The 19402-nt window shown below is 38.2% G+C and overlaps 1 protein-coding gene across 3 annotated transcripts in view; it reads left to right on the forward strand.

The window, feature by feature from the left end:
- The window catches only part of SDCCAG8 (SHH signaling and ciliogenesis regulator SDCCAG8), a 275300-nt gene that overhangs the window by 129889 nt on the left and 126009 nt on the right, over nucleotides 1-19402 (forward strand). For all 3 annotated transcript variants that reach the window (XM_057507849.1, XM_057507847.1, XM_057507848.1), the window contains exon 12: nucleotides 220-336. In XM_057507849.1, coding sequence (XP_057363832.1) covers nucleotides 220-336 — 117 coding nt within the window. The remainder of the gene's footprint in view (nucleotides 1-219; nucleotides 337-19402) is intronic.

Raw genomic sequence — 19402 nt, forward strand, 5'->3', positions numbered from 1 at the left:
TTCTTTATCTGTAATTTAAAATTATTAGACTCAGTAATACCTGAGATTGCCTCCACATTCTAACAGAATATATTGAATATTCTGACAGAAAATGCCATTCTTAGCAAAGTTCTATTGTAGTTTATTCATATGACCTCTAGGGGGCACCAAAAGATCTAATTGCAGTCACTGCCTGGTAGATTTCAGCAGCTATTGATCTAGTTTTTAATAATCTAACAGGTGTGTGGGGAAATGCGCTATCAATTGAATAAAACCACAATGGAGAAGGAGGAGGAAGAGAAGGAGCACAGAAAGTACAGGACAAAAACTAAAATGGAACTCGACATTAAAGACCAGGTAAGAAATGATTCAAGTGTAACTGCAGCAATTAAAGCCATAACTAATGTTCTTTCTGAAGTTGAGGTGATTTTATTTCCTGAGACATTAATTTGTATTATATTGTTTCTAACTAATGGAACGATCCAGTTTATACTATTAAAAGAATTTCATTTATAGTTGCCTAAAATTATCACCTTTCACATGAAATGGTAAGAATACAACTGCATGCATATAAAATTCCAATCTGACAGGTCATAAATATACATTTGGATATGTGTATCTATTACTTACAAAAGTAAAAAAAAAAACATTCTAATGCACAGTTTGAACCTAAAATATACGTACATAAAGTTCTTGAAAGATGCCAACTTGAATCCAATTTTAAGTGAAAAAGTTTAAAATTTGTAAGATGAGATGAGTTGATATGTAAATATGTCAATCAAATTGATTGTTGGCAGAGTGAAACCAGTTTTAACTAAGATAACCATGAATATGTTCGCTCAGGAAGCCTAAATACAGTGAAGTTAGAAATGTTAGGGGAAAATGCTGCTTACTTCAATTTCATTTTGAGCAGATGTTTTATGTTATGTCTTTGTTAAGACCATGTAGATACTCCAATTTTAATTGACAATGTGGATAAAGTTTTTAGAGATGCAGTTCTAATAGGCTGGCTTTTGATTTTCTGTTTTTACATTGCAATACAGAACATTGAAGGCTTTTCCTTTATATTCAGTGAAAGCAGGTTGATAAATCTATTCAATTAAAATAAGACTGAGTTCTCAGTGGCAATATTTTAAAGAACTCACCACAATTTCAAAATAGGTAGCCCCAAGTAAATTTTTTTTTAGACATATTTCTAGTTCAAAGCTTTTTATTGTATTTTCCCATGTTTTCCTTTCAACTCAATCAACTCTGTGCAGATGACATGAAGATAATTGTGATAAGTATTAAAAATGAATGATAATGAAATTTAGTACAGAGTTTTCCAAGTCATAACTGAAATCCCTGGCACTAAATTAAAATCTAAACAGCCATACTTAAATTCTGCTTCTGTATCACTATATTCCAAGTATTATGAGTTTCACATTTTCAGAAGAATTTTCATTATTAACATGTTCAGAATATGAAGCTATTTTATTCCGTCCAGTTGGGGGCGTGCCTGATAGTGGAATTGAAAATGCTTTCTATCAGCTGTGGGACTATCAAACCAAACTCAGAACTTTCCTTTCCTGATGTGTTATGATTTCTTTTTTAAGGTATCATATTGGCAGGCCCACTAGCATTATTATGCCTTTGTGTTATTCTACAGCATATGCCAGCATAACATTTTGCACTAACTGGCAAAATATAGTGGAGAAGTCTCTTGAGTTGTTGAAAATTACATTATAATATTCTGGAGAGAAAAAACAATGAGATTTTATCAAAACAGTAAGATTATAATATCACTTGTAAATTAATAGCATGGATAGAGAAAGTATGTAATATTTGCTTTTAGCACTTTATCTCAATTAATCTGTAATGATTTTGGTTTTTCTGAAGTTGCTGGATTTTAAGAGGGGCAGTTTTCTTTTTAAACAGTTCCTGCAAAATAGTGAAGCATTAACAGTTTTCATAGTGGTGTGTAGTGTTGCTTTTAGATAGAGATATGCATTTTTACGAGGTCAGAGAGTTAGAAATAAAACCTACAAATGGTTACAAGATGTTTGTGATGTCAAATGCTTATTACCATTTTTTCTTGTACAGAATGTAAGGAAATCTTATAGGTACTCTTTGTAACGGTCTTGTATTGCCCAGTTTCAAAAAAGAAAGTAGTGGTGTCTCATTCCACGGATGATCTGGAGTAGCAAAGCAGCAATTGTTCTTTGGTCTTTCAGCCATGACCTGACCTTCTGTCTGGAAGACCCAAGAGCTACTTTGCTTGGCCGCCATCTGCACTCAAGAGAGAAATTTACATTTAACTTTTGAAAGCTGGGCATGTGCAGCACTTACCTGAAATACCTATAATAATATAAAGCATATTTAACTTTTAAAAAGTTACATGTCATTCTATTTGGAATAATAAGAAGGGTATCTCTAGGTTTACAAACAAAGTGTTCCTTGTAATACAATCATTTGATTCATATTTTTGTTAATCTGGCCTCTTGATAACATTTTAAAAGTAGGTGGGAAACTGTGAGATTGGAATGTGGGGAGAACAAGAGCTTTTTGATGTATACAAAATAGGGCAAATGGTTGACCACCCAAATTGTTTTTCTTGTGACCCAGGCTTGACTCTGGCACAATTAGAAGGAAAGGTCAGGAGAGTGACAATGGCACTCTCTTCCTCCCACTTTCTCCTTTTCTTTTTTATATTGTGTTAGGTTTATCCTTTCCATCAGCTCCTTTGCATCACATCGTGAAGAGCTCTGGTCAGCCTCAGAGGATGCTTCTTGCATACACAAAAAAAAGACATTTGGTTCAGAGAAGAAGGAAAAACCTGAATTCTAATTTTTAGGCAGCACACACACACACACACACACACTCTACATTATGGGGATTTAAAAACATATGTGAGAGGATAAAGAGAGTATTTTAATTAATTCCCACATTTCTATCACCTAGGTTCATCGTTTTGCCAATTCGGTTCCATCTCACATTTTTTTCTCCTTCTTCGTCTTCATCATCTGTGTCATCTCTGTCCCATCTTTTTCTTCTCCATCTTCTCTTCTTCCTCATCCTCTTTTTCTTTCTTCTTTGTCCACTTGTTTTGCTGATATATTTAAAGGTCTCAGACATCATGTTATTTCAGGAAGGACTTTTTCCTAGTTATTATGTCATCATCACACTAACCATTTTAACAGTAGTTCTTTAATGTCATATAAAGCCCAACCCATCACTCAGAGTTATTAGACTATCTCAATAGTGTGTGTTTCACAGTTGCCTTATTCAAATACGGGAAACAGGTATGTTTTTGTATGTTGGAATGTGATGTCTTACCTTCTTTAATAGGAAATAGGAAATGAAGGGAAAGCTTAGAAAATGTTCAGCTTTCTCGGTCTGTTGCTGTCTTCCTACATTTCATACATAATGTTCTGATTGTGCTTTGTATTTATAAGATACCTTCTCATCATTCTAAAGAAAAAGGAATCAGTCCTGTATCACACTATCAGAGGGAAATGGCTATCCCACAGCACCCCCAATCTTCATGCCCTGAAAGGATCCCTGTAGAGTCTGAAACCCAAAACAATTTCAGAGCCTTCCACTTAAGGTTTAGGAATGCTGCAGGAAGCCCTGTCATTACCCTGGCCTTACAGAGGTAGCTGACTCTGAACTGAGTGATGCATACTTGGGATTTTCTTTGTCAACTTTCATTCTTGTAGATGAATCTCAGAAGGTGATTCTTTTTAGCTCCTAACCTTTGATCAGGCCCTAGTGCAAAAGGAAACTACAAGAAAAAAAGTGATACTAAAGGTACTAAAATATAAGATGTTTTCCTTTCTTCTGCACTCTGTCTGTCTCTGTTGGCCTCCTTGCAGCACAGGGATACTCACGGGGGAGTGCAGACCCCCGCAAGTGCCCCATGACTGGGTGAGCACATGGGCCCTTGATATGTGGGTTCTCCTCGCCACGAGCCACAGGAGTGACACGCTACACCCCTGTGGGGAGGGGAGGGAGTGAATCTTCTCCATCCCAAGGTGGTCAGGTGGATGACCCCCTAGAGGTTGCAGTGGAGGGGTGGCCACCTCCATTCCTGCCCTGACACACTCAACCCAGCCTTCCCCAGCTCACATCCGGACTCACATCTGAGGCAAAAGATAAGAACAGAATATGTGCCTCCCCCTGCCCCCACCCCGCCAGGACCTGGTCCCACCCAAGGCAGAGGCCAGCAGGGTTCCAAATTAGGGACAGGAAAGAGGAAGCTGGGGGTGTACAACTGTCTGAGAACTTCCCAGGGCTGCAAGTGAGAGGAAGACCATAGACGGGGGCAGGGCTTCCAGTGGCCCATCGGTTTCCCTCACAAAACATAAATTCTAACATAAAGGCATTAAGGATTCAAGACATCAGCCACAGCATTAACAGCAGCCAGGGCCCTTCTCAACTGGGGGCCCTGTGTGACTGCACTGGTCACATGCCCATGAGGCTACCATGGCCGTGGAGATAGGCAGGTGGAAGTTCGTGTGCTGAGGTACACACCACTTCTCACTTACATACACCACATGCGTGTATGTTTAACACACCCACGTGCCCCGTGTCTGCGGGAGCATGGCCAGCTGCAGCCCTGGGCCGGATATGATCTGCCGCATTTTTTACCAAAGCTTAATGCACAGCCACACCCATTTGTGAAGGGGTCTGCAGCTGCCCCCCTGCTACAAAGGCAGAGTTGAAGAGTTCCCACAGACACCACAGAGCCCGCAAAAACCAAAATATTTACTGAGTCTTTACAGAAAAACTTTGCCATCCCCTTCCCTAAGTACAGAAACACAACTGTGTGTTTTAAGAGAAACCCTCCTTACTACAATTTGAGCTTTGAGTCTGAAAACCTATCAGCCTTAAATTATAACGTAATGGTTTTTGAGTATTTTGCATTACAGCAAATGTGCCTCATCTTCTGTCTCTTAGTTACCTCTTGATATTGTCAGGTCAGTGTCACAATGTCATTATCTTATTAGTGGCACATGGCTTAATAATGGCTTGGCTGGGAACATAAATATAAGCATAAAAACTGTTTTATAATTTTTTTAGGTTGGTACAGTTTTTTTCAGAGATAAGACTTTCTTACCTTTATTGTTTAAATTATTAACTTTGAAGTAGAGGCTACAATTGAGTAGGAAGCATTGAAGTTCAAAATTATCTGACTGGGATAATCCAAGCAAATCTATAAGAGTGGACCACATACACAAAAGAAATAAGTTAGAAAATTTTGACTGGAAGAATTAGGGCAAAAAAGAATTTGTGGGTTGCTCCTATGTCCAGCACTATGATTCAGCGCTTGAATACTGACCTTAAATGTGGACTGTATCAACATAGGAATTATTTCATAAGTTTAGTGGAATTAATTAGGTTGTTGGAAGAAGTGCATGTATTTTGTAAGGCTTTGTTTAAAGATGAGAGGAAGCCCAGCAAGTCCTAAAAGTAAGTCCTACTTAAGGCCAGAAAAATAAAAGCAATAAGGAAAAGTTGAAGAATTGGCCTTTTCTCTTGGCAAAGACAAACATGGCTTCACCATCTTCAAGGACTTGCCAGATTCTTTCAAGGAGAATGTTAAACACCTGCTCTTGATCTTCAATATGGAAAGAATAAGAACAAAGCAATTAAATCACAATAAACTGGAAATCACAATAGCCTGAAATAAGAACTTTCTGATTTCAGCAAAAAGATTGAAACAGATTGCTGCAACAGGCCATGGAACTTTCTCTCCTGAAATGTTTAGTTTTACACAGTAGCAGCAGTATGCTTTACCTGAAGACCCAGCTAATGGACCTCTGAGGTCCACTGTCTTTGTTTTGATTCTGGAAACATCCTGGGGTTATTTCATTGAATCTGCTAAAAGTGGCTCATGATGGTATTAGTCTTTTCTACTTGTAATTTAGCACCTACAGATTAAAATCCTGTCCAACTTTGTTCTCTGCTTTGTGTCTGTAAAGCTGTTTACTCTCTTCAGAAGGCTTTTGGGGAATATACTGAGATAACGGATGGCTTCTGGAGAGCTAGGCTTCAGAGGTGTGTGTATCCAGCTACCACTGCGGTCTCACTTCTCTCTCTAAAGTATGACTGGGAGAGGGGCCACCTGGGCATGCCGGTAGCACATGTAATCACTCGGTCCTGGTGATGACAGAGTTGCTCTCTAGTGTTCTTCACACCCTCTTCCAGGGCTGGAGGCTTAGCACATTCCTTTCCTTACTTCTCACTCAGACAACAGCCATCCAGGAGGGCTTGGCCTACTCAGACCAGGATGCTAGGCACAGTGGGGGTGGGAACTAGAAGACCCAGGTCCTGCCCTTAGGGAGTTTATATTCTAGTTGAGGAGACAGAGTACACATTTGAACATGCCTTAAAATACTTGCAAAGCAGCATATCGACAAGTGCAAATTAATGTAGTGTGAACTTCATGCTGGCTACAGCCCATGAGAAGGAGAATCTGGTTCCATGTGTGTGATGCAATAAAGCTTTTTTTTTATAGCATCTTCCCTAAGTATGCCCTAAAGCATTGTTCAGCATACTTAGATAAATTTGTGTTCTTATCACAGCCTAACCAAGAATTCTGAGAATATTCTTCAGCCTGGCATATGTCTAATAAATCAGCCTCTTTTGTTCCTGCTCTGTGTGATGCTTGAATGGGACAAATAGGATTATGTAAATAATTTAAAACATCTCCATTTAATAAGAGATTATTGAATTTATCCTGTTTCTAAAACACCATGTAAAGTTAATTTCTTCATTTTAAATCACAATTATGTTGGTAAAGTCACAAAATTAGCAGTAAAAAAGTGAGTTTGATTTTTTTTGCACAAAGAAACAGTTCCAAATCAGTCCAGTGAATAATACCAAGTTAGAAATCCTTGGTGCATTTAACATTTAGTAACTTGGTTAATGATTTGAGCAATGGTTTTAGGTGGCAGTATGTGTTTACCTCATTCATAAAAGCATTCAAATTCATATGCTCAAGAAAGTCATTTGATTCACTAGCAAAGATGATAATACTATTCACTATAATACATATTTTTTAAATCAAACGTCCAAGCAGAAACAGTATATGTGAAGATAGCAATTAGGGCTATTTATACATAAGGGCACAAATAGGAAACAAAACAAGACCATTGAGAAATAATATGCCTTGTGGGATAAACATTTAGATATAAATATTTGCCTTTGAATAGGAATATGAAACTATAAACTGAACTCAAGGAATATTTTTGTGTTTTAAGTAAGTCATAAGATTTATCAGCTACTGGCCCACAAGAAATAATTTTTGCTACATTTTCGGTTACAGTGGATGATACCTATTTTGGTCCTTAAAATTTTTTCTGCATGCTTATTTTAACTTTAAAAGTTGGACTCACAAGGCCAGCCTGCCAGCCTTGCAGAATACCTTCTCAGGTACCACGTCTGCAATTCTGGAAAGTACCACGGGGCAGCAGTTCCTTGAGTGTATGTCCTTGCAGGCAGCCAGCTGAGAGGCATCAGGCATAGGACAACTACATCCACTTTTTTAAAGTCCAGGCATATCAGTACCAGTATAAAAATTGCTAATTGCTACATATGTATACACTTTAAAACAATATTTATTGTATAAACATAAGCACATTCACAGAAGCCAATAATTCCATCATCCAAAAGAGCAAATTGTTTTCATTTTTCTGTTTTACTTTCCACTGTTTGTCCATATGCATATATAATATTTGCAAGCAGGAAACAGAGCCTAGATAGAATTTTGGTTTTTAGTTTTTTCACTGAACAATAACTTAAGAACTTTTAAGTCCCACTGCTTATTCTTCATGGTGGCCACTTTAACATGGCCATTTACAGTACTTCAGAAGGGAAAGGATAAGTCAGGTTTTGGACAGAACAGACACTGTTACAAGTTTAGAATCCTTTCACCCTAAACTTCATTTGTTGTTTTAATTCAGTGATCATATATTGCATACACTGTGCTGGCCTAGAAGTTCTTGAAGAAATGAATATTTAAGACAGGTATGCAAATATATATTGTCAAAGAGATCATAGTAACTGTCACTTCCCAACTACAAAAGGGTATGGGAATTTAAAAGACGGAGAGATGACATCTTTAAAGGATGGTTAGGTCATTGCCCAACATAGATGGGAGAGAAGGCATTTTGGTTGGAAGGTCCAATGTGGCAGCTTAAACGAAGGAATGGGGATAGTGTGGGGAGGAGCTGGTTGGGGGAGAGGATGCATTCAGGGAACATATGTGAATTTTGATTCCACAGCATATTGTAGAACTGACCCCAACATTGCAAGCACCCCATCTCTATTACAAAGGATTGCTCTTGGAAAATGGGCTTCTAGAAGGCTCCAAGTCCCAGTATAATTGCCTATAAAACATACTGCATGTCTGAAGTCAGGCATAGAGTCCTGTTATATTTTGGCAACTTTTACATAGGTTTTTTTTTTATTTTGTTATCATTAATCTACAATTACATGAAGAACATTATGTTTACTAGGCTTCCCCCTTCACCAAGTCCCCCCCCACACCCCATTACAGTCACTGTCCATCAGCGTAGTAAGATGCTGTAGAATCACTACTTGTCTTCCCTGTGTTGCACATGCCCCCCCACACATTATACATGCTAATCGTAATGCCCCCTTTCCTTTACCCCGCCCTTATCCCTCCCTTCCGACCCATCCTCCCTAGTCCCTTTCCCTTTGGTAACCGTTAGTCCATTCTTGGGTTCTGTGATTTCTGCTGCTGTTTTGTTCCTTCTGTTTTTCTTTGTTCTTATACTCCACATATGATTGAAATCATTTGATACTTGTCTTTCTCTGCCTGGCTTATTTCACTGAGCATAATGCCCTCTAGCTCCATCCATGTTGTTGCAAATGGTAGGTTTTGTTTTCTTCTTATGGCTGAATAATATTCCACTGTGTATATGTACCACATCTTCTTTATCCATTCATCTACTGATGGACATTTAGGTTGCTTCCATATCTTGGCTATTGTAAACAGTGCAGTGATAAACATAGGGGTGCATCTGTCTTTTTCAAACTGGAGTGCTACATTCTTAGGGTAAACTCCTAGAAGTGGAATTCCTGGGTCAAATGGTATGTCTATTTTGAGCTTTTTGAGGAACCTCCATACTGCTTTCCACAATGGTTGAACTAATTTACATTCCTACCAGCAGTGTAGGAAGGTTCCCCATTCTCCACAGCCTCACCAACATTTGTTGTTATTTGTCTTTTGGATGGTGGCAATCCTTACTGGTGTGAGGTGATATCTCATTGTGGTTTTAATTTGCATTTCTCTGATGACAAGCAATGTGGAGCATCTTTTCATGTGTCTGTTGGCCATCTGAATTTCTTCTTTGGAGAACTGTCTGTTCAGCTCCTCTGCCCAATTTTTAATTGGATTATTTGCTTTTTGTTTGTTGAGGTGCATGAGCTCTTTATATATTTTGGATGTCAACCATTTATCGGATCTGTCATTTATGAATATATTCTCCCATACTGTAGGGTACCTTTTTGTTCTATTGATGGTGTCCTTTGCTGTACAGAAGCTTTTCAGCTTGATGTAGTCCCACTTCTTCATTTTTGCTTTTGTTTCCCTTGCCCGGAGAGATATGTTCATGAAGAAGTTGCTCATGTTTATGTCCAGGAGATTTTTGCCTATGTTTTTTTCTAGGAGTTTTATGGTTTCATGACTTACATTCAGGTCTTTGATCCATTTCGAATTTACTTTTGTGTATGGGGTTAGACAGTGATCCAGTTTCATTCTCTTACATGTAGCTGTCCAGTTTTGCCAGCACCATCTGTTGAGGAGACTGTCATTTCCCCATTGTATGTCCATGGCTCCTTTATCATATATTAATTGACCAGATATGTTTGGGTTAATGTCTGGAGTCTCTGTTCTGTTCCACTGGTGTGTGGCTCTATTCTTCTGCCAATACCAAATTGTCTTGATTACTGTGGCTTTGTAGTAGAGCTTGAAGTTGTGGAGCAAGACCCCCCCCCCATTTTATTCTTCCTTCTCAGGATTGCTTTGGCTGTTCGGGGTCTTTGGTGTTTACATATGAATTTTTGAACTATTTGTTCCAGTTTGTTGAAGAATGTTGTTGATAATTTGATAGGGATTGCATCAAATCTGTATATTGCTTTGGGCAGGATGGCCATTTTGATGATATTAATTCTTCCAAGCCAAGAGCATGGGATGAGTTTCCATTAGCTAGTGTCCTCTTTAATTTCTCTTAAGAGTGTCTTATAGTTTTCAGGGTATAGGTCTTTCACTTCCTTGATTAGGTTTATTCCTATGTATTTTACTCTTTTTGATGCAATTGTGAATGGGATTGTTTTCCTGATTTATCTTTCTATTAGTTCATTGTTAATGTATAGGAGGGCCACAGATTTCTGTGTGTTAACTTTGTATCCTGCAACTTTGCTGTATTCCGATATCAGTTCTAGTAGTTTTGGAGTGCAGTCTTTAGGGTTTTTTATGTACAATATCATGTCATCTGCAAATAGTGACAGTTTAACTTCTTCTTTACCAGTTTGGATTGTTTGTATTTCTTTGTTTTGTCTAATTGCCATGACTAGGACCTCCAGTACTATGCTGGATAACAGTGGGGAGAGTGGACATCCCTGTCTTGCTCCCGATCTCAGTGGATAAGCTTTCAGCTTCTTGCTGTTCAGTATGATGTTGGCTGTGGACTTATTATATATGGCCTTTATTATGTTGAGGTAGTTGCCCTGTATACCCATTTTGCTGAGAGATTTTATCATGAACGGATGTTGGATTTTGTCGAATGCTTTTTCAGCGTCTATGGAAATGATCATGTGGTTTTTGTCTTTCTTTTTGTTTATGTGGTGATGATATTGATGGATTTTCGAATGTTGTACCATCCTTGCATCCCTGGAATGAATCCCACTTGGTCAAGGTGTATGATCCTTTTGATGTATTTTTGAATTCAGTTTGCTAATATTTTATTGAGTAGTTTTGCATCTCTGTTCATCAGGGATATTGGTCTGTAATTTTCTTTTTTGGTGGGGTCTTTGCCTGGTTTTGGTATTAGGGTGATGTTGGCTTCATAGAATGAATTTGGGACTATTCCCTCCTCTTGTATTTTTTGGAAGAGTTTAAGGAGAATGGGTATTATGTCTTCCCTGTATGTCTGATAAAATTCCGAGGTAAATCCATCTGGCCTGGGGGTTTTGTTCTTGGGTAGTTTTTTGATTAGTGCTTCAATTTCTTTGCTGGTAATTGGTTTGTTTAGATTTTGTGTGTCTTCCTTGGTCAGTCTTGGAAGGTTGTATTTTTCTAAGAAGTTGTCCATTTCTTCTAGGTTTTCCAGTTCGTTAGCATATAGGTTTTCATCGTAGTCTCTAATAATTTTTGGTATTTCTGTGGGGTCCGTCATGATTTTTCCTTTTTCGTTTCTGATTCTGTTAATGTGTGTTGATTCTCTTTTTCTCTTAATAAGAGTGGCTTGAGGCTTATCTATTTTGTTTATTTTCTCAAAGAACCATCTCTTGGTTTCATTGATTTTTTTTTCTATTGTTTTATTCTTCTCAATTTTATTTCTTCTCTTATCTTTATTATGTCCCTCCTTCTGCTGACTTTAGGCCTCATTTTTTCTTCTTTTTCCAATTTCAATAATTGTGACCTTAGACTATTCAGTTGGGATTGTTCTTCCTTCTTTAAATATGCCTAAATTGCTGTATACTTTCCTCTTAAGACTGCTTTTGCTGCGTCCCACAGAAGTTGGGGCTTTGTGTTGTTTTTGTCATTTATTTCCATTTATTGCCTGATCTCTATTTTAATTTGTTCATTGATCCATTGATTATTTAGGAGCATGTTGTTAAGCCTCCATGTGTGTGTGGGCCTTTTTGCTTTTTTTGTACAATTAATTCTAGTTTTATTCCTTTGTAGCCTGAACAGTTGGTTGGTAGAATTTGAATCTTTTTTAATTTACTGAGGCCGTTTTTGTGGCCTAGTATGTGGTCTATTCTGGAGAATGTTCCATGTGCACTTGAGAAGAATGTCTATCCCATTGCTTTTGGATGTAGAGTTCTATAGATGTCTGTTAGGTCCATCTGTTCTAGTGTGTTGTTCAGTGCCTCTGTGTCCTTACTTATTTTCTGTCTGGTGGATCTGTCCTTTGGAGTGAGTGGTGTGTTGAAGTCTCCTAAAATGAATGCATTGCATTCTATTTCCTCCTTTAGTTCTGTTAGTATTTGTTTCACATATGGTGGTGCTCTTGTGTTGGGTGCATATATATTTATAATGGTTATATCCTCTTGTTGGACTGAGCCCTTTGTCATTATGTAATGTCCTTCCTTATGTCTTGTGACTTTGTTTGAAATCTATTTTGTCTAATACTTGTACGGCAACACCTGCTTTTTTCTCCTTGTTGTTTGCATGAAATATCTTTTTCCATCCCTTCACTTTTATTCTGTGCATGTCTTTGGGTTTGAGATGGGTCTCTTGTAAGCAGCATATAGATGGGTCTTGCTTTTTCATCCATTCTATTACTCTGTGTCTTTTGATTGGTGCATTCAGTCCTTTTACATTTAGGGTGATTATTGAAAGATGTGTACTTATTGCCATTGCAGGCTTTAGATTCGTGGTTACCAAAGGTTCAAGGTTGGCTTCTTTAGTATCTTACTGTCTAACTTAACTCACTAATTGAGCTATTAAAGACAGTGTCTGGTGATTCTTTATTTCTCTCCCTTCTTATTCCTCCTCCTCCATTCTTTATATGTTGAGTGTTTTATTCTGTGCTCTTTTGTGTTTCCTTTAACTGTTTTTGTGGGTAGTTGATTTTATCTTTTGCCTTTAGTTAGTATTTGGTTGGTCTGCTTTCTTTGCTGTGATTTCATTTTCTCTGGTGACATCTGTTTCACCTTAGGAGTGCTCCCGTCTAGAGCAGTCCTTCTAAAATACCCTGTAGAGGTGGTTTGTGGGAGGCAAATTCCCTTAACTTTTGCTTGTCTGGAAATTGTTTAATCCCTCCTTCCTATTTAAATGATAATCGTGCTGGATACAGTATTCTTGGTTCAAGGCCCTTCTGTTTCATTGGAATAAATATATCATGCCATTCTCTTCTGGCCTGTAAGGTTTCTGTTGAGAAGTCTGATGATAGCCTGATGGGTTTTCCTTTGTAGGTAATCTTTTTCCTCTCTCTAGCTGCCTTTAAAACTCTGTCCTTGTCCTTGATCTTTGTCATTTTAATTATTATGTGTCTTGGTGTTGTCCTCCTTGGGTCCCTTCTGTTGAAAGTTCTGTGTGCTTCCATGTTCTGAGCGACCATTTCCTCCCCCAGTTTGGGGAAGTTCTCAGCAATTATTTCTTCAAATACACTTTCTATCCCTTTTTCTCTGTCTTCTTCTTCTGGTACCCCTATAATGTGGATATTGTTCCTTTTGGATTGGTCACACAGTTCTCTTAATATTGTTGCATTCCTGGAGATCCTTTTATCTCTCTCTGCGTCATCTTCTATGCGTTCCTGTTCTCTGATTTCTGTTCCATCAATGGCCTCTTGCATCTTATCCATTCTGCTTATAAATACTTCCAGAGATTGTTTTATTTCTGTATTCTCCCTCTTAACTTGATCCTTTAGCTCTTGCATATTTCTCTGCAGGTCGATCAGCATGGTTATGACCTTTATTTTGAATTATTTTTCAGCAAAATTGGTTAGATCTCTCTCCCCAGATTCCTTCTCTGGGGAAGATGTCTCGGTTAGTCTGGTCTGTATCAAATTCTTCTGCCTTTTCATGGTGATAGAGTTAGTTGTGGGGAGCTGGTGCATGTGTCGGCTGGGAGAACGTCCCTTCTTGCCGGTTTGTGGCCTTCCTCTCCTGGGAGAACAGAGACCCCTAGCAGCTTGTGCTGGGAAGCTGTGCGCTGATGGGGTTTCTTATTCTTGCCTGGCCACTGTTAAAGAATCTCTGCACTGCTGCTGTGGGCATGGCCAGCCTCAGGCTGCTTCTCCATTATGGCGGAGCCACGTCTGAGTGGAAACAGGCAGGAGTCTGTTTATCTCCGTGAGGGGCCTCTGAGCTGCACTGCCACCCAGGGCATTAGGGCGCCTGGAGTTCCCCAGGATTCTCAGCTGCTGGGCTAAGTGTCCTGGGACGTTTCCAGCCAGCAGTAGGGTCCCTGTCCCTTTAAGTCTTTCAAAAAGCACTCACTTGTCTTCGTCCCAGGGGCACCAGCTGCAGGGACCCACTCACAGGTTTTACTGTCCTGTTTCCCTAGTATCCAGCACACCACGCACTGTGTGTCTGCGCTCCGGTGCAGATGGTTAGGGCTGAGTGTTTAGCAGTTCTGGGCTCCCTCTCCCTTCCCACTCCAACTCCTCTCCTCCCGCCGGGAGCTGAGGTGAGGGACACTTGGGTCCTGCCAGGCCGCGGCTTGTATCTTACCCCCTTCACGAGGCGCTGGGTTCTCGCAGGTGTAGATGTAGTCTGGCTGTTGTCCTATATCTTCTGGTCTCTCTTTTAGGGATAGTTGTATTTGTTGTATTTTCAAAAATATATATGGTTTTGGGAGGAGATTTCTGCTGCTCTACTCACGCCGCCATCTTGGCTCTGCCCCCTACATAGGTTTTTTATGTCCTTTGTACTATGTTCTATGAAATAGAATAATTTTAAGATTTTCAAATTCAGATAACATGTAATAACATGTCATTTTATTAACAATGTTAGATCTAGTAGGATTCATTTTCTAAAAAAAAAGAACTGAGCAGTACTTTAATGATGCGTACTAGATTTCTACATGACTAATGATGGAGCTGAAACACACTATGTTCAGGGCACTACTTATCTGTGGTCTGTGAGTCCAAAGATTCACTTCTTGATTGGGCTTTTCAGCTAAATTCTTTGTGAACCTCTCAGATCCTTACCTTTCTCCCCAGTGAAGTGAAAAGCTTGAATAAGTGACAGCTGAGGTTTTGTTTAGCTCTATATTCCTGTTTCCAGAAACATAGGAAATATTTCTCTGCCCTTAATTATGAATTAACTATTAATAAAATCAATAAAAATTACATGGAGTCTCTACTGTCATTCCAAATATTCTAGTTACTTACCCTGACTTTATAAAAATGACACTTGTGTTAAGATTATAAGAATGACATCTTATCACTATCATCAATTTTATATCATGTTCTTTTCATTATGATCAGTAATAGAAAATAAAATGTCTAGCGTTTTAAACAGTTGAATTTAATTATAAGACAGATATAATCTAATTTGCAATGATTAAACCCTACTCTGAATTAAGAATGAAGTTCTGTTGGGAAGGTTTTAGGCGGACTGCCCAAGGTAGTATTTTAGGGGAGTAGCCAGCTTTCATGAAAACGTGTGGAATTAAATATCCTTGGTTCATTTCATATCTGCTTGAAGCCCTGATCCCCACGAATACATCTGCATGTGCCCATTGGAGAAATGCCACCCTGGTAGTTAATACTTTCCCTCTCCATTTTCATGAAGTACAGCCCTGGAGTGAAATGCTGTGGCAGTTCTGGACCCAGATGATCCAGAATATGATCAAATATTAAGTTTTTGTATTTTGATATATTTTTTAATGATCAGAATGAAAACAAACCATTTTTCATTTTTCTCAGAGATTTCACATATCCCTGGCACATTTCCCTCACCCTCACTGGGGTCCAGGAGAGGGACGGCCCTGGACAGAGGTCCCAGAGACAGCTGCAGGCTGCTCAGGGCTTGTGCTGAATTGCAAGGTATTTAGGTGTTCACACTATTCTTAACAAATGGTCAAGGTAACTTAACCCTTTTTGGTATGAACATCTGTATTTAAGTGGATCAGTTTACACTTACATTTAGTTTTTAGGGAAAAGACAGGAAAGCAGTAGTGTCCTTATTCCTGGCCTGCCTTCTGCCTTCTCTATGAGAGTTTCTGTGGAGTTCCCTATGAGGAATGGAAAATTCTTCTTTGAATAGAATCTCTACTTACAGCTGAAGTTCTGATATTCATTCATGTTCTCTTTCTTGCTCTCTCTCTCACTTACCATGGTCAAAAACCATGCATGTAATAGCATTAGCCTGGCTTCAGAGATGATGACTCAAGCTGTGGTCGAAACTTTCTATTAAAGTGTGAGGGGGTGCTCCAGTCTTCTTAGAGAGAGTGGCAGCCATGGGAAGAGGGGAGGTAAAAACTTTCAGGGAGAGCTTAAAGAAGAGGTAGGAGAATTGTTCCACTTGAAAGATTGTCCCATCATTGCAAGAACTACCTTTTCTTTTGGACCCTTCCTTCTCTTGCTCAGAACTTTATGCATAGAAATGCGAGTTCACTCATACTGAAAGGTAATTGTTAAATCCTAATTAGAAACTTTAGGGTGTCAGTGTCAACTACTCTCCACACTTAAGTTTATCGTAGAATAATAGGACTGGGGCAGTGTTTCTTACCTAATTTACTGAAGACCACTATGTGTAGAGTGACTGAAGCCATGTAAGTGTTCATATAACAAGAGCCAGATGTTTTAGTCCAAAGTGGGGGTTTAGACAATGAATGGGTCAAATATCTATTTATTTAAAATTTATATATGGTGTTTATCTTATACACATCTTACTAGATATGTAATACAAGGGGTTTGACTAACAGATAATTATTCTTGAGCAGATCTTTAAGTCTAAAGTCTCTAAGTGCTGAATTTAGGATAACTTAGACTTACTTCATTAGCCAGGAAAGAAAGAAGATCTTACAATTGTCCCAGTTATAAAAACAAGAAGAGAAGAGCAGAGGAAAAGGAGAAAAAAGTAGGAGGAGAAAATAAGGAAGATTTTAGAAGACATTATAAGGACATTGACACTAAGAACAACTGAGATTTTGCCTCTGTTTATTCTGCTTCACATTAAACTATAACTCAGAAGAGGCAAACATGACCACAGATCCATCATTATATTTCATCAGTATTTTCAGGAGGGATCCACAATAATGGATTTTAAAAACTATAATTGCTATGATAACCTCCTTCTCCCCACCTCTCTACCCTTCAGCCATTGCTGGTTGTTGAATTATCTTCATGTAGCTTGGCATTTTTCAGAAGATGCTTTTTAACCACATAGCAATAAAATTCATGAAGGTCATTTTTATCTTTAGTCTGCCTTGTTTCAGTGGCTCCAGATGAAGGAAAGGCCTCAGGTAGTAAAGAGCAGTGACTTGATGGGCACTGAGAGCAAAAATACTAATGACTTAGTCTATCCCCTTCATTTCTTAGATGATTAGACTGTGAGTGAGGTAAACATGACCACCTCATTTTTATGCATTCATTTATTTAACAGTTACTGATAACCTATTATGTGTTACTCACAAGTAGGCACTGAGGGTTGCAATGAGAAATAAGAAAACAACTCTCCCAGTCTGGTGAGGAAGTTAAATATGAGAAGATGAGCACTCAGTGGAAGAGGTGTCTTACTGTGATGAGAAAGGGTTCAAAAAGATTCCACTCATAATTAGTTTTCAACGAGGATAAAAGGAGAACTCGGTGGGGAAAGAATTGTTTTTGAAAAATGATGCTGGGAAAACTACATGCCCACATATAAAAGAATGATGTTGGGCTGCTACCTTACACCATATAAAAATTAACTCAGTGCATGGAAGACCTCAATGTAAGAACTAAACTTTCAAAACTCTTAGAAGAAAATGAGAACAAATGTTCATGACCTTGGACTAGGCATTGGTTTCTTGGAGAAGACATAAAAAGCACAAGCAACAGAAGAAAACCATATGTAAGTTGGACATCATCTGAATTAAAACCTTTTGTGCTTCAGAGGACACCATCAAGAAGGTGTAAAGATAACCCACAGAATGGAGAAAATTTTCATAAATCATATCTGATTGATACATCAGAAATTTGCAAGTAGGATTTATAAAGCCATGCTTACAATTTAATAGTAAAAAGACAATCCATTTTAAAAACAGGCAAAGACAGCCAGGGAAAAACAAATACTACATGATTCACTTTTTGTAGAATATAAAAAAAAACCCCAAATGAACAAAATAGCAGTAGATGCATAGACACTGAGAAGTGACTGGTGGTGACTATGGGGGAGGGGATCGGATGAGTAGGTGGGGAGGGGAGGGCGTTAAAGGGGCACAAAAATTCTTAATCATAATACAAGTTGGTCAGGGGGATGGTAGTGCAGCATGGAGAACTACAGCCAATGATTATATAACATCTTCCTATGTTGACAGTAACTGTACTAGCAGCGGTGAGAATTTAATAATACGGACAACTGTTGAACCATTGTGTTATATACTTGAAACCAATATAAGATTGTATGTCAATGATACTTCAATTAAAAAAATAATATAAAAAAATATTTTAAAAACAATTTCATTTTATTTTCATAAAAAACAAAATAAATAAAAACAGGCAAAGAATCTTAATAGCTGTTTCTCCAAAGAAGATACACAAATGGTGAAGAAGTAAGTGAAAAGATGCTTGCCATCATTAGCTATCAGAGAAATGCAAATCAAAACCAAAGTGGGATACTATTTCACACCTACTAGGATGGCTAAAATAAAAAAGACAGATAGTAATAGTTGTCGGTGAGGATATGGAGAAATTGGAGCCTCATCCATTGCTTATGGTATTGCTTATCCATTGCTTATAGCCTATTCCATTGCTTTGGAAAACAGTGCAGCTGCTTTGGAAAACAGACTGGCAGTTTCTCAAAAGTCTCAACATGGAGTTACATATGACCTGGCAATTCTACTGCTATATATGTATGGAAGAGAAATGAAGCATATTCACACAAAGACATGTTCATTAATGTTCATAGCAGCATTATTCATAATAGCCCAAAACTGGCAATAACCCAAATGTTCATCATTTAATGAATGGATAAACAAAGTGTGATCATGTATATCTGTATCTATATCTGTTGGCAATAAAAAAGAATGAAGTACTGATAAATTGTACAACATGGTTGAATGCCTAAGTACTCTAAGTAATTAGTAATAGTGCCTAAACTAGATTATACGTCCTCTAACTCCCAGTTCATCTTTGTTGTGCTATATCAGGCAGAAAGTTTTAGAATCAGAATGAAAATAACTTATTTTCTCATGATATTTATATTTTAGCAGTTTTATTTGTTTAAAATGTTTGTCTAGTCTTTTTATATTTTGCCATTCTAATGAGAGTGTAATGGTATCTCATTGTTTTAATTTGCATTTCCCTAATGATTAATCATACTAGACATCTTTTCAGGTGCTTACTTACCATCCCTATATCTTCTGCATTTATATCTGCTGCTATACTCTGATTCAATATACTGTCATCTTCACCAGTATTATTGTGATAATGTCCTACTTAGCTTCCCTTCTCCCTGCTTCTCCCCACTTTAGTCCCTTCACAGCCAGAGGGATCCTGTTAAAACCTGTTTCAGATCTTGTCACTCTTCTTTCTAG

This window comes from Manis pentadactyla, chromosome 9 (genome assembly GCF_030020395.1).
Source record: "Manis pentadactyla isolate mManPen7 chromosome 9, mManPen7.hap1, whole genome shotgun sequence".
In the NCBI taxonomy this organism is placed as follows: Eukaryota; Metazoa; Chordata; class Mammalia; order Pholidota; family Manidae; genus Manis; species Manis pentadactyla.